The 15,625-nt window shown below is 30.5% G+C and overlaps 1 protein-coding gene across 1 annotated transcript in view; it reads right to left on the bottom strand.

The window, feature by feature from the left end:
• GlcT (ceramide glucosyltransferase) overlaps nt 1-15,625 on the bottom strand; it is a 144,743-nt gene that overhangs the window by 63,864 nt on the left and 65,254 nt on the right. The window contains exons 5-8 of the mRNA XM_080154608.1: nt 14,584-14,629; nt 10,123-10,224; nt 8,272-8,336; nt 7,493-7,540 (exon numbers count right to left, since the gene is read on the bottom strand). Coding sequence (XP_080010734.1) covers nt 7,493-7,540; nt 8,272-8,336; nt 10,123-10,224; nt 14,584-14,629 — 261 coding nt within the window. The remainder of the gene's footprint in view (nt 1-7,492; nt 7,541-8,271; nt 8,337-10,122; nt 10,225-14,583; nt 14,630-15,625) is intronic.

The raw sequence follows: 15,625 nt of genomic DNA, 5'->3' as shown, positions 1-15,625 counted from the left end.
AAACTTTTTATTATTTTTGTTTTGTTCCACATAAAAGTTAGGTGTAAAGTATTCTGACAAAAAAAGATAATCTTCTCACGGAGAAATTAGTCCTCATAGTTTTAAAGTTGAGTGTCCAAACGTTTAACAACTAATTGTAATCTAAAGAAAGGGTAAATTTGTTCATTTTCATTAGGTGTAAAGTATTCTGACAAAAAAGACGATTCCTCTTAGAAGGGCCGAATAACAAGTTAGCAGCATTTTTAAATATTACAAGTATTATCATTCAAGACCTAATAAGAAATTTAGCGTATAATCTTAATTGATTTTACGCAATTTAATGTAGTTAATTAAGATATTTCAAACCATACCAAAATAAGAAAGAAAAAAAAACTTTTTAAAAGTTATTCAACTGGCCTACAAGCCTAGTAGAACAAAAATTGGGTATAGTCCCTTTCGTAACATCGCGCCTTATAGGGCGATTCTTCGTATTTTTCACAGTAGCTTTTCTCCTATTTCTAGCCCCTGCGAGGGGCTCTAACCCTGCGGGGCCAATTATCTAACCCTGTGGGGCAATCACCTAACCAAATATAACCTAACCTAACCTAAAATAACCTATAAAAAGCCATCTTAAAAATACGACGAATCGCCTCTTATGGGGCGATGTTACGAAAGGGACTATTCCCCAAAAATTTTATAAAACAAACTTAAACAGGCAAACAAACAAGTATCATACACCTTTAACAACATTGTTATTTTTAGAATAATTTTCCTATTTTTAGATGAATATAGGTCAAATAAGCATATTAACTATCCATCTATCTATCTGTCCATCCATCCATCCATCTATCCATCCATCCATCTGAGTGTATTGAGAGTAAATGTACCGTGAGCAACTATAGGACACTTTATTGGTATTTATTGTGTTATTTAAATAGATATATGATTACTTGGATGTCGCACCAGATTCTTTAATGTAATACTAGCAGCAGCTGGCTTATAACCATATCCCCATCCGCCCCCTTTAACCCATCCCCTCTCCTCCTGCTGGATGAACAAACTGGCCAATAAATGAGTCCCATATTAGTAAGCTAAATTGACGGCAAATTTTTCCCTGTTAATATATCCACGTATATCATATATCCTTTGTTATTTATGTATATATGCACATTATACTGTTCATTATTTGTACTTTTTATTTGCTAGCGGCTGTGCCCCCTAGCATCTAAGGACTTTATATGCAAAAAAAGAGGAAGGGAGAATAAAATAGCCTAAAACCATCTTAAAGGCTAAAATACGAAATTAACAATCCTTAAAAATATGTGAAGCCTCCATAACATGAAGAACTCAATCGGTTTAGTGGTTGGCGAGTTCATAACGTCTACTATTATTTGTCTTTATTATTACTGTATAATACTTTATATTGGTAGTTTATTTCGACTCCGCTACATTTATCATAATACTCCTTGTTTTTATTATGAAAGTTGGTGAGAAATGAGAAAGGGATTTTAAGGGATAAGACAATGGACGATAAATTGATGTACATCACTAATGATGATAATTAATATTACCCCTTCTGTAAATTAAAATTATTGGGTAAAAAGTTTGGGTACAGACAGTACCCAAAGTTGTAGAGCCAACGAAAAAAGAAAACTTGGTTATAAAACTTTAAGTACCAGTTTAATTTACAGTCCAATGTCCCCTCCCTGCCTGAAAAAAACCTCAAAAGACAAAAATATATTATATGTTGTGTTGCCGTCAAAAACATAAATAAATTCAATGATATAACATTCAAATCTTTGGTAACATGTATTAGACAAAATACTATAGATATATCATTCCATCACATAAAGTAGTATGGTTATTTTGTCTAAAGCTTAAGATTCCAATGCCCTCTAAGCTCATTGAGTTCTCCATTTTAGGGAAGCTTAACATAGGTACCGAGATGATTTCAGGCTATTTTTCTTTCTTCGTCTTACCCCTTTTTATCCGTAATGTTTCTGTAAATCTATAGCATTTAAAATACGTTTGGTGGATAATCAGAATAAACTCGATTTGGGTAGACATAACCAAAAATGAAAAATATGTGTTAGAAATGTAGATAGACAGAGAGAAATAAAATGAGGAGGAGAGAAAAAGAGAAAAAAGGAGAGCGAGAGTAACTGAAAAAAAGAGAACGGGCAAGAAATGTAATGAAAAATCGAGAGGGTTAAAAAAGTCAAGAGAGAAATATACGAATATATATGTACTTAGATTTTATAATGTATTTTTTTATTTTGAGGGGGCAAAAAGAGATTTCAAAGTTTGAGGGGGGTAAGCACCCCTTTACCTCCAATTTAGGACGTCTATTGATTTTTCCAAAAAAAAAATGAATGAACATAATGACAGTGGCATTTATTTTTAAGACGAAACTTTAAACCTATAAAAGTAAAAAATACTTTTACTAAAATAATCCACAGGATTCTTAAAATCTCTGAAATTTGTGATATGAAGTACATTTATACAATTGAATTGAAATTTATAAAATACTTTTCAAATATATTTGTATTTAACTATGATGTCATTATCACATTTCAATGAAATATTGAAAGTACATGTACGTATATAGCAGGGATCTAAAGGGAAAAGACAATGGCTGATAAATTGATGTAAATCCCCAATAATGATACAAAATTCTCTTTTATGTAGATTTTAATAATTGGTTGAAACGTTTAGGCACTCAACTTAATGATTTAACTAATCAAAATTCTTTTAAAGTCCCCAAAATTGTTTAGCCAACGAATAAGAAAACGCCTATTTAAAACTTTGGGGACTAGTGTAATAAATATCCCATTGTCCCCTCACTTCCTGCATATAAAGTCTGATTAAAACAAAATAAAATGTTAAAGAACATTGAAAATTATATTCCTAAGCGGCAATAACAAGTGAGGTTTTTTTTGTCTGAAGCTTAAGATCTCAATAACTACTGAACTGATTTGGTTCTCTATTTTAGGTAAACTTTACATAGGTCTCTTGATGGTTTTGACTATTTAACTGTCAGATTTAAGACTTGGGTGGTTTTAAGCTATTTTTCTAGCTCAAAAAAGCAACTGACATGTCTAATTTTAGCGTTCTTATCCTGTTTTAAAGTCTTAGATCACATAAAAATACTGTATCTTAATTGGTCAGTCTCTGTTTATCGTCCATTGCCTAATGTAAAGATCCCTGTGTAGGTCTAAATCAGTGTTGCGGAGCCTGGAGCCGCCATATTTTGCCGGAGCCGTAATTTGCGTTAAAAAACGGCTCCGGCTCCGGACAAGATAAATAAAGAGATTTTTTTTTTAAAATTATAATTTGGTAACTCTGTTTTTTCATGTGCAAATGCCCCTTTTAAGTTTTTCAAGTCCATTTTTATCAAAAAATTGAACTTTTAAAATATGTAGAGTTTTTCCTGATTTTATGTCGGAGCCGGAGCCGCACCAAAATGAAACGGCTCCGCAACGCTGGTCTAAATATTTGGCAGGTCAAATAAATAGTGTTATTTTCTAAACCTATACACAGTAATTGTACTTCAATTTTACCATGGATCTAAAGAGATAAGACAATTGCTGATAAATTAATGTACATCCCCAATGATAATTCACAAAATTGCCCCTTCTGCAGATTACAATTTGGACACTCAACTTAATTAACCAACCTATCAAGTTTAACAAATATCCCACAAGTTGTTAAGCCATAGAATAAGAACACGTTATTATAAAGCTTTAGTGACTAGTGAAATAAACAGCCCATTATCCCCTTCCCCCCTGATTTTCTCAATAGTTAAAAATTTTGTACTCTTGACTTTAACAAGGCTTTTGATAAAAATATATTCTATAACAAAAAGTAGAAAGATTTTTGGTCTGTTGCTTAATATTGTGATGATTACTGATACGATTGAGTTCTTCAATTAAGAGAAGGCTCATATATGTCCCACGATGGTTTAGGGCTATTTTTTGCTTTTCCTACCACTTTTATGTGATAAGTTAGTAATGTAATAAAATTAAGGTCTTAAATAAAGTAATAGCAAATGCGATTTCCATGTTTTCAGAAATATTTAAAGTATGGCAGGTGTTCTATTGGATTTCTATGTTTTCAGAAATATTCAAAGTATGGCAGGTGTTCTATTGGATTTCTATGTTTTCAGAAATATTTAAAGTATGGCAGGTGTTCTATTGGATTTCTATGTTTTCAGAAATATTCAAAGTATGGCAGGTGTTCTATTGGATTTCTATGTTTTCAGAAATATTCAAAGTATGGCAGGTGTTCTATTGGATTTCTATGTTTTCAGAAATATTCAAAGTATGGCAGGTGTTCTATTGGATTTCTATGTTTTCAGAAATATTCAAAGTATGGCAGGTGTTCTATTGGATTTCTATGTTTTCAGAAATATTCAAAGTATGGCAGGTATTCTATTGGATTTCTATGTTTTCAGAAATATTCAAAGTATGGCAGGTGTTCTATTGGATTTCTATGTTTTCAGAAATATTCAAAGTATGGCAGGTGTTCTATTGGATTTCTATGTTTTCAGAAATATTCAAAGTATGGCAGGTGTTCTATTGGATTTCTATGTTTTCAGAAATATTCAAAGTATGGCAGGTGTTCTATTGGATTTCTATGTTTTCAGAAATATTCAAAGTATGGCAGGTGTTCTATTGGATTTCTATGTTTTCAGAAATATTCAAAGTATGGCAGGTGTTCTATTGGATTTCTATGTTTTCAGAAATATTCAAAGTATGGCAGGTGTTCTATTGGATTTCTATGTTTTCAGAAATATTCAAAGTATGGCAGGTGTTCTATTGGATTTCTATGTTTTCAGAAATATTCAAAGTATGGCAGTTCTATTGGATTCATAAAACTTAAGCTATTGAAATGGTATTTATAAAAACTTATCACTTTCCATGAAGAAATCAATAAATGTACTCTATGAAATTCCACAATTTTGTAATTTCTTCATCCTTATACTAAAGCAACAGGATGTCTATGTGTCTGTGTGTTTGTGTTTGTTTGTACCAAAGGATCTCGCAAACCACTAATCCGATCGGGTTCTCCTTAACAGGGTAGCTTCTCATAGGTCCCGGGAAGGTTTATAACTATTTTGGGGGAGAGTATCACCACCCTCCCAAGAGAAATAATAATAAATCGAAATTTTTATTTTAAGTATAGAGACTCCTACGTAACATATCGTACCTATAAACTTGAACGCAACAAAAAACCAAACATTTAAAGTGCCACTAGAGACTTCTAGAGGCGTAGCCGCTAGTTAAATATATGGTATTAGAGCTAGAAAAATTAGTTCTAGATATGTAAATATAACTTTTTTAAAATGTTGCTTTGACTGTAAATCACACTGGTACCCGAAGTTTTATAAATACTATTAGCTTAAAAACTTTAAAATCTTTACTGTCCAAAAAATTTTAACTATTAAATAGAATCGAACAATTTACTTAATGAATTACAACCAAAATTAGGACTTTTATCATACTTATACCCAATGTTTTATCAACAAATCCTATCAAAATCGTTAGGGGCCTTTTATTAAATTGATTGGTTAAAACAAAGTATCCAAACTTTTCGACTAATACTTAGAACTTCTAACAATCAAGTATCAATCTAATAATTATGCGTCTACTAGAAATATAATTTAAGTCATATAAAACCTTCAAGTAGAATTTAAGTACCCTTGGTATGGTAATAATAATATCAAGTTCTTCATATTTTTTTCTTTTTATAATTTACCCAAATTCCGAGATTTACTACTTTTGTAAATTAATCATGGGGAGGGGGGTTGGCTCTTTTCTGGAGATTGGTGCCTAATCCCCCCCAAGAAATAGCCTAAAACCATAATATGAGCAGTCAGTAAATTTCCTGAAAAGCAGAACCCAGTCGGTCCAGTGGCTTCAGACAGACGGGCCTAACACCAATAATAGGCTTACTTAAAAAGTAAGTTTGTATGATTTTAAAGGCTCAAGAAAAAAAAACAGAAAGACATGCTTTAATTTTCAATTCTTTTAAATTTTAAAAATCTTATATTTATAATTTCTTTGAATATTGATGATTGATATGTGTTTATGAATATTTCGACGGTTGAAATGTGAATATCAGACGACAAGGTTCTAGACTAATCATAAACATATGTTTAACATTAACTCCTAGTCTATGTATTTTAATATGGACCATGAAATAATAGATAGTGCATCAAAAACAAACATAAAACAAAAAACACTCTATTAGCTAAGTTTTTGCTGGATGATTTTGTAGGATGATTTAAAAGTTTGAAAATTTTTAAACTCTAGGATAATTCTATTATGTAAGAGTTAAGTTTCAGCTGCGGTTAATGAATCATTTACATACATAGGAAGAAATTATAAAAGTTTGAACACTCTAGAATATTTCTATTATATTTGAGTTAAGTTTTGGCTGTGGTTAAAGAATCATTATACATAGACAGGTAGGAATTATAACGGTTTGAGCACTCTATGATATATCTATTATATAAGAGTTAAGTTTGAGCTGCGTTTCAGGAATCTTTATAGATGGATAGTTAAATAACTGTTTGAACACTCTATAATTCTATTATCTATTCTTACATAAGAAGGAATTTAAAAGGTTTGAACATTCTAGGATAATTCTATTATGTAAGAGTTAAGTTTGAGTTGCGGTTAAGGAATCCCTGGATTGAAAACCCCAAGCCAGACAAAGTAGAGAAACAGGGTCGCCAACATTTATAATAATATAGGAATAGGGTTGCCGTATCCATGGGATGAAAACCCCAAGCCAGACGAGGTAGAGAAACAGGGTCGCCAACATTTATAATAATATAGGAATAGGGTAGCCGTATCCATGGGATGAAAACCCCAAGCCAGACAAAGTAGAGAAACAGGATCACCAACTTTTAAAATAATATAGATATAATTAATTTTTGAAGTAACAGGAAGTCTGTCTATTTGAACCAATATGGTTCTTCTTTAATTGCAATGTAAATTCTCATAGGTCCTAGGAAGGTTTATACCTCTTTTGGGGAGAGTACCTCAACCCTCCCAAAAGAAATTTTTTTCTGAGCCAACTCAATTTGTAAAATTATAACTTGCAAATGTGTAATTTTAGTCTTATTCTTAGAATATTTATCCGAATTTTTAGATTCAAATTAGTTTTTAAATTCATAATTAAAAGTTTGCGAGAAAAAAACTCTAAATAATCCTTGTCTATTGATTTTAATTCACAAAGTTTTAAAAGATTTTAATTAAAGTTTAAATGAGGAAAACACTTTAAGGTGGAAAATATAATTTTATAACAGTCTGTTAATTGGCAAGAAGGGGGAGGACAATGGTTAATAAATAAGCATTCCCCCAAGAGTTTAAAGAAAGAAATTCTTGTTTTTTTTTTTACTTAAATATCAGTCTCATCCCAATATTTTAAGTTACCAAAGGTTGTGTATAATATAAACTGCAACAAAAATCGTCAAAACGGGACCGTAAATAATGTAAAATATTACCTTTTCTAAAATAGCTGGTAATCCCGCTCGATTATTACTGAACGGCATCTAAAAAAATAATATTAATCATTTTCAATATAATTTTAGTAAAAAAAAACGCGGTAAAATATGACATTTTTATTCAACCTTTTCCCCCCAATTACTTTCCCTTTATAATACACTTGACACTTGATTATTAAAATACAAGTGTCAAGTGCAAGTTTAAGGGGAAATTTTTGGTTGAAAACAAATATTTTATTTTTTTATTTAAATAATATATCAGGGATCTTAAGATATAAGACAATGATTGATAAATTGATACATTCCACAAAACAAAAATTATCCCTTCTTTTGATTAGAATTGTTTGTTAAAAAGTTTGAATACTACTAATCTGGACCCAACCAATCAAACCAAGTGTTTAGCCAAAAATTAACAAAACATATAATTTTGGTTACGTTGTAATAAACACGGGATCTAAAGAAATAAGACAATGGCCGATAAATTGATGTACAACCCCAATGATGAAATACAAAATTACCCCTCCTGTATATAAAAAATTGTGGTTGAAACGTTTGAACAATCAAATTAATAAACGGACCAATCAAAATTTAAGATTCCAAAGTTGTTGAGCCAACGAATAAGAAAACGTTATTGTAAAATGTTGGGTACTAGTGTAATTGTCATATACCCTCCCTTTCTTTTAAAAAATCTTAGATCAAACAACAAATGTATGAGGAAAACAAATTTTTTCATATTAAAACATTCTTCTGTACAGAATCTAAGGTTTAAAATGTTTTACCTGATGAACCAGCCCTACATTGTCCTTCATATGTATAACCATATCTAGTAATGTGTCTTCTTTCACTGAAATATAAATATATATATAGAGTAGCTACACTTCTTAATATAGATAGATAGATACTTCATATGTATAACCGTATCTAGTAATGTGTCTTCTTTCACTAAATATAAATAAATATATAAAGAGTTGCTACACATCTTAATATAGATAGATAGATACTTCATATGTATAACCATATCTAGTAATGTGTCTTCTTTCACTAAATATAAATATATATAGAGTAGCTTCACATCTTAATATAGATAGATAGATACTTTATATGTATAACCATATCTAGTAATGTGTCTTCTTTCACTAAATATAAATATATATAGAGTAGCTTCACATCTTAATATAGATAGATAGATACTTTATATGTATAACCATATCTAGTAATGTGTCTTCTTTCACTAAAATATAAATAAATATATATAGAGTAGCTTCACTTCTTAATATCAATAACTTAAACTAGCTTTCTATCTATCTTATACATAAAAAAAAGTCGGGTATAATTCTTTTCGTGACATTGCCTCTTAAAGGGCGTTTTGTCGTTTTTTCATAGTTGCTCTTCTCCTTTACTAACCCCTGCCGGGCTAGAGCCCCTCGCTCTAACCCTGCGGGGCAATCACCAAACCTAACAGAACCTAACCTAAAGTAACCTATCAAAAGCTACTGAAAATATACGAAGAAACGCCCCTTAAGAGACGATGGCATGAAAGGGACTAAACCCAAAAAGTCCCTATAAGAACATGAATAAAACATAAAACCATAAAAAATCACGTATTCTTTTCTTATATTAAACTAAATGACGCATTTCAATTTAAGAAGAAAAAAATAAATTTTAAATGTACATTTTTGGCATTGCGAAATTCCTAAAATGTTTTTTCTTGAGAAAAAAACTATATACGTAATGTAACACCCACATGCACTTGGATGTACAAATGGATATAGAATATACGTGGATATTATTACAGGGAAAAATTGTCGTCAGTTTAGGTTGCTAACAAAGATTCACTTATTGGTCAGTTCGTTCATTCAGTAGGAAAGAAGGGGATGTGTTTTTGGGGATGGATGAAGGTATCGTTATTTTAGTCAGTTACAAGTTTCACTTTATTATAAGAGTACATGATAATCTGGTGTAAGATCCAAGTAATAATAAATCCATTGCTGTACCAGAAAATTTGGGTAATTACAGAAATTTTAATTTAATGGAGCAAGATTGTTAAATATGGCGTCATTACATTCAACTTTGGAAAATTTATGGCATTCAAACTGTGGATAATTTTAAAAATAATGATTATTAGTTATTAATTTTTAGTTTTTATTCAGAAGACAAAATCCCCTTTCCCTGATTTCGAAAAAAAATCAACTCTGCATGCTCTAATTAAAACAATTTTTGTGTATTTTATCTAGGGATCTCAAGGGATAAGCCAATGGACGATAAATTGAATTACCTTCCTAATAATCTTAAACAAAATTACCGCTTCTTGTAAAAGTTAAAAGTTTGGACACTACTAATTTGAACATACCAATCAAGATTTGATGAAAGTGCAAAAAATTTCAAGTCAACAAATAAGAGAACATCTTTAAAAAAATCTTTGAACATTTTAAATTTCATTCCAATGTTCCCTCCATATTTTATCTTGTAACTACAAAATTTAAGGACCAAGTAGCTATACCTTCATGAAACTACCACTATAAAATAATTTAAATAGAAAGACACCTATGTAACCATAAACATATTAAGGTATCCAGGTCGAAAGATAACTGGGTATCTAAAGATACCTAGATAGAAAGAAAGATACTTACTTTTAATGGCAGCATCTGATACAAGGATAAGCGGATACTTGGCAGCGCGGTAGGCAGGAGTCATGTTATTTATCTTAGGATTTACACCCACTTCTTCCCCACCTAGAATAGATAGATAGATAGTCAGCTAGGTAGATTGATATGTAATGGATAGATAGATAGGTAGGCAGGGGTCATGTTATTTATCTTGGGATTTACACCCACTTCTTCCCCACCTAGAATAGATAGATAGATAGTCAGCTAGTAGATGGACATGTAATGGATAGATAGATAGGTAGACAGATAGATAGATAGGTAGGCAGGGGTCATGTTATTTATCTTGGGATTTACACCCACTTCTTCCCCACCTAGAATAGATAGATAGATGTATAAGTAAACAGATAGATAGTTATATATGTAATTGTAGATAGATAGTTAGATACATAGATAGCTAGCTAGATAAATAGATAGATAGTTAGCTAGATAGATGGAAAGATAGTAAGGTATGCAGGGGTCATCTTATTTATCTTGGTATTTACACCCACTTCTTCCCCCACCTAGATAGATAGTCAGCTAGGTAGATAAACATGTAATGGATAGATAGATAGGTAGGTAGATAAATAGAGAGATAGGTGCGCAGGGGTCATGTTATTTATCTTGGGATTTACACCCACTTCTTCCCCACCTAGAATAGATAGATAAATAGTCAGCTAGGTAGATGGACATGTAATGGATAGATAGGTAGATAGATAGATAGATAGGTAGACAGATAGATAGATAGGTATGATGGAGGGGTCATGTTATTAATCTTGGGATTTACACCCACTTCTTCCCCACCTAGAATAGATAGATAGTAGGCTATAAAAGTTTTCTGGAATTTTAATAAATATAATAGATTTGAAATCTGCATAAAATTTTAAGGATTTTTTATAAAATTCGTTTTTTATATAATTCATTATTTAAAAGCGCAAATCCAATTTTAGTTAATAAATTTTGACCAATAGGATAGGTGGATTGGAAACTACCTGCGCTCTAATTGGTTGAATGATGTACGTCACTTAAGCTTCTCCAATCAGAGCGCAGATAGTTTTCAATCCACCAATCACAGATGTCAAAATTATTTAACTTAATTTGTATTTGCGCTTATAGATAAAGAATTATACAAAAAACGAATTTTATAAAAATTCCTTAAAATTTTATGCAGATTTCAAATCTATTATATTTATTAAAATTCCGGAAAACTTTTATAGCCTAATAGATAGATAGATAGGTAGTTAGCTAGGTAGATGGATAGATAGATAGGTATGCAGGGGTCATGTTATTTATCTTAGGATTTACACCCACTTCTTCCCCAACTAGAATAGATAAATATATGGATAAGAATTAGGTTTCATATTATTAATCTTAGGGTTTAAACCCTATTTTCACATCAGCTTACATAAAGTAGTAAGAATTTTTATCTGAAGCTTAAGATCTCAATAGCTGCTGAAAGTTCTATAATTTTGGTAAGCTTCAAATAGGTCCGCTGATGGTTTTAGGCTATTTCTTTTTCATATTTAAGTCTTAAAATTTTTCAAAGAAATTTTTCTAACCCAGATGTTTAAGGCGCAGTCGAAAGTACTAGTAGTTAATTCTTTAGAAAGATTTTACATTTTACATTTAACACAGATTTGATGATTTTACTTATATCTATAGCTTTGTATTGTTCATTTAAAAATATGTGGGACACTTGGCATAATGAGGTTAGGTAATAATGAGTCAGCTCTGGCTAGGAATGCAATATTTAATATCATAGTTCTTAAAAGCCAAGATTAAATTTCTTTTCCAATACTGCAACGTGTTCTGTAGAATTGAAAGCAAAATTTTGCGGGTGTTTTTGCAGTTAAGCGAATTAAAACATTAACTTAATTACATAAAAAGTAGCCGAAGGACAAAAGATATAAATTAGGCAAGAACAGAATTTAAATAAAATTAGGATAATTAAAGAAATTGTTATTTATTGCATAATAACAAGGATGACAACATCCATAAAAGCGAAGCACTGAAACGGTAGGACAAACGGACACTAACACTTGTATAGTGTCAGAACTGAATAATCAGAATATAAATGTATAAATGTCGAAGCAAAATTGTAAGTAAAATTGTTGAAAAACTGCTTGATACAGAATAATGTTTATGGACATACTTACATTTTTAGGACTTGATTATAGAATTGCTTCGCCTATAATATTGTATTTTGTTGTCCCAGGAATCAGTATACCAAAAATCAGATCAATCGGATAATTAGATCACATAAAAATTTGTTGTCAAAAAAGTAAAAAAATCAACATGTTTAAAATGGACGTACGGACATTCTGGTAATGATTATAGAGTTGCTACGCTATCTAAATCGTACCTAACCACTACAGGAATCATCATGCAAAGTTTGAAATCAATAGGACAATTCTAACATGCCTAAATTAGCGAAAAAAGCTATCCGTTACGGACGGACCGACCCTAATTATAGAAAAGCTTCGCTTTTAAAAAGCTTTCAGTAGACATTAAACTCGAAAATTATAAGATAAAAACCAGATTTGTTAGCCCCGAGGGGCAGTAGAACGAAACATAATAAACACGAGCTAAATAATTTTTTTAATGTAAGTTATTTGAAATTGGTCAAAAAGGTAAAACAATTAGACTAGCTCTAGGTGAAATAATTCTGTATAAATGTTTGTCTATACCATTGTTTAAGCCACTTCAATTGAACACCAAAATAAAATTGTGTAAGATTTTGACTGACAGTCGGACAATAACAAATATTTTATACCACAATTTACTCAGGAATCCAAAGGGATAAGACAATGGCCGATTATTTGATGTCCATCCCAAATGATGACACAAAAAATTAACCCTTTCTATAGATTACAATTAGTGGTTAAAACGTTTGGACTCTCAAAATTCAATAAAAGTCCCCAAAGTTGTTAAGCCAACAAATCTGAAAACATTATTTTAAAACTTTAGGGACCAATGTAATAAACAGCCCAATGTCCCCTCCCTCCCTGAATTTACTCCAATAGATTGATAAATAAATATTTCAAATTTTGCTACTTTTCATTTCAATAGAGGTTTTTTATCAATGAAATAAAACATTATCATTTTAATTATAAAACTAGTGGATGCGCCATTAGCATCTCGGGAGAAAGGAAAGTAAGAAAATTAAGCTTAGATAAAATAGTCAATAACCATCCAGGAACCTATAAAAAGCTTCCGTAAAATGAAGAACTCGAATCAGTTCGGTAGTTATCAAAATCTACATTCAAAAAATCTTCTTTTAAGACCTATTTATACATTTTTCCTTTATAAAATCAACGAGAATGAATAATGTTTAAATGAAATAGGATGACTCTTCCATGACTTCATAAGGATATTTGTATTTGAAACATAATTTAATACCACGTAAAACAATGACGAAAATTAATTTGATTACGCTTACCAAAAAGCTAATACTGCAAAAATTAGTCATCTGTGGGCTCAATAAATAAAGATAAATAATATATTGATCATTTAAAACTAAAATTTGAAAAGAATACGTCACTGATAAGCTTAATAGCTTAATTAGAAGATAAGGCTAAATTGTTTTGTGTGCATAGTTGAAAATAATACAAATATTAAAATATAATCAAACTTATCTTTTAAGACGTTTATTCTAATTGATACTTTATTTTAAAACAAAGCATGTTTGAGTTTTTTTAAATATTAAAAAAATCAAAGGGTTATATTTAATATTTTAACATTTTTAAAGGCAAAAAGATTGGAAAATTTAGATAAGCTCTCTTCTTCTAAAATTAAATAGCCTAAAACCATATTTTGACCAAATCAATCAAACCAGTTGTTATTGTAATCTTGTGCTTCACACACAAAAAAACATACTTTTTTAATATGATAGCTTAAGGTACAAAACTGTCTAAAGAGCTAGCAAATATCAAAAAAGATTAATTTTTCTTCCAAGTACCTCTCCCTATATATTACTAATTTTGTAACCTTTAAATAAAACATGATTAAAATTCTTTGTGTCTACAACTCCATACCTAAGTACTGGCTTTAACTAGTTAAAAGCATTTAAAAACTTATTATCCTAAAAATGTTGTCATTCAAAGAATTTGGACTTTGAGAGATACATATAAAATAAATATTCGTCAAGAAATATGGTGTGATATTTAATTAGTTGCGTTAACAATTGATGTAGAATATACGTGGATATTATGACAGGGGAAAATTGTCGTCAATTTAGGTTGCTTACGGGGAACTCATGGAAGGGGCTGGGGTAAAGGGAGGTGGATGGGGGGTAACGTTATAACAGCCTGCTGTCAGTATTACTTTATTAGAAAATATGAAAATCTTGTGTAAGATCCAAATAATAATATCCATTGCTTTAACTGACTGACGGACGAATAGACCTAACCTAATTGTAGAGTAGCTGCGCTACAAAAAAAACTATTTTACCTCTGAATATTTTACAGTCTATTGAAGGATACAGGTCTATCAGTTGCTGAAAAAAACAATAATATCAGTATGAGATACAGAAGATTGACGGTATTATTTTCGTAAGAGATTCTTCGTAGAGAACATAAATTTAGAAAATTCGTACAGGCAGGGGAATATTCATAAACCTAAAAAAGTGGGGCTATTTGATTTGAGCACCTATGAACGATTTCACAGTCTATTGAAGGATACAGGTCTATCAGTTGCTGAAAATAAATAAATAATATCAGTATAGGCATGAGATTTTAATATTTTACCAGTATGGCTTTGAAAACAATTAATATCTGCAGAATTATAACAGGCTCTCAGCCATACTGATAGTATAGTATGTATAGTATAGTATTACAGACTATTATTACAAGTATTGAAATAAAAATCATAAAATTGGCAACTCAGGGCTAAAAAATCAGATTTTTTTTATTTTTATATCCACGGAAATCTATCTATAATACGATGCGATAAATAACTATTAATATCTTAAAGTCCTGCATATAAACTATTAAACATACTTATCTATATAACGTTTTTAGTAAGGTATTTTTCTCTCGAAAAAGCTTTGCTTTTATTTTACGTAATGGTTGTAGAAATATTTGTAAAACTAAATCTGGATAAGAAATATCATTACAGCAAAGAAGAAATTGTAAGATGTTCATTCGATGTACATGAAAAAATCTTACAAAATCAATAAATTATCAATGAATTACAAAATATGACATGAAATAATGATTTAAAATTCATCAATGATCAAAATAAAAAGATAATTATATCATTTGAATTTAAAAAAAAAATATTTCTATCAATCATAGACTTCCAAGTTAAAGGGTTGACTAACCTTTTCAAGCTTTGAAACCCCCATATTTAACCTCAGTAAAAAATTTTGAAAATACATTAGATTAACCCCTCCAAACCTTTGAAACCCCTCATTTTACCCACCTTAAAATAAAAAGCTAGGTCGTCTCTGGTTTCAGCTTGAATTGTAAAAATATTATGATGCTATTGACAT

The sequence above is a fragment of the Acartia tonsa genome, chromosome 3 (assembly GCF_053477335.1).
Source record: "Acartia tonsa isolate MP-2025a chromosome 3, ASM5347733v1, whole genome shotgun sequence".
Lineage (NCBI taxonomy): Eukaryota > Metazoa > Arthropoda > Copepoda > Calanoida > Acartiidae > Acartia > Acartia tonsa.
Note: the sequence above shows the minus strand (reverse complement) of the source record. Positions and strands in the feature narration are given on the sequence as shown.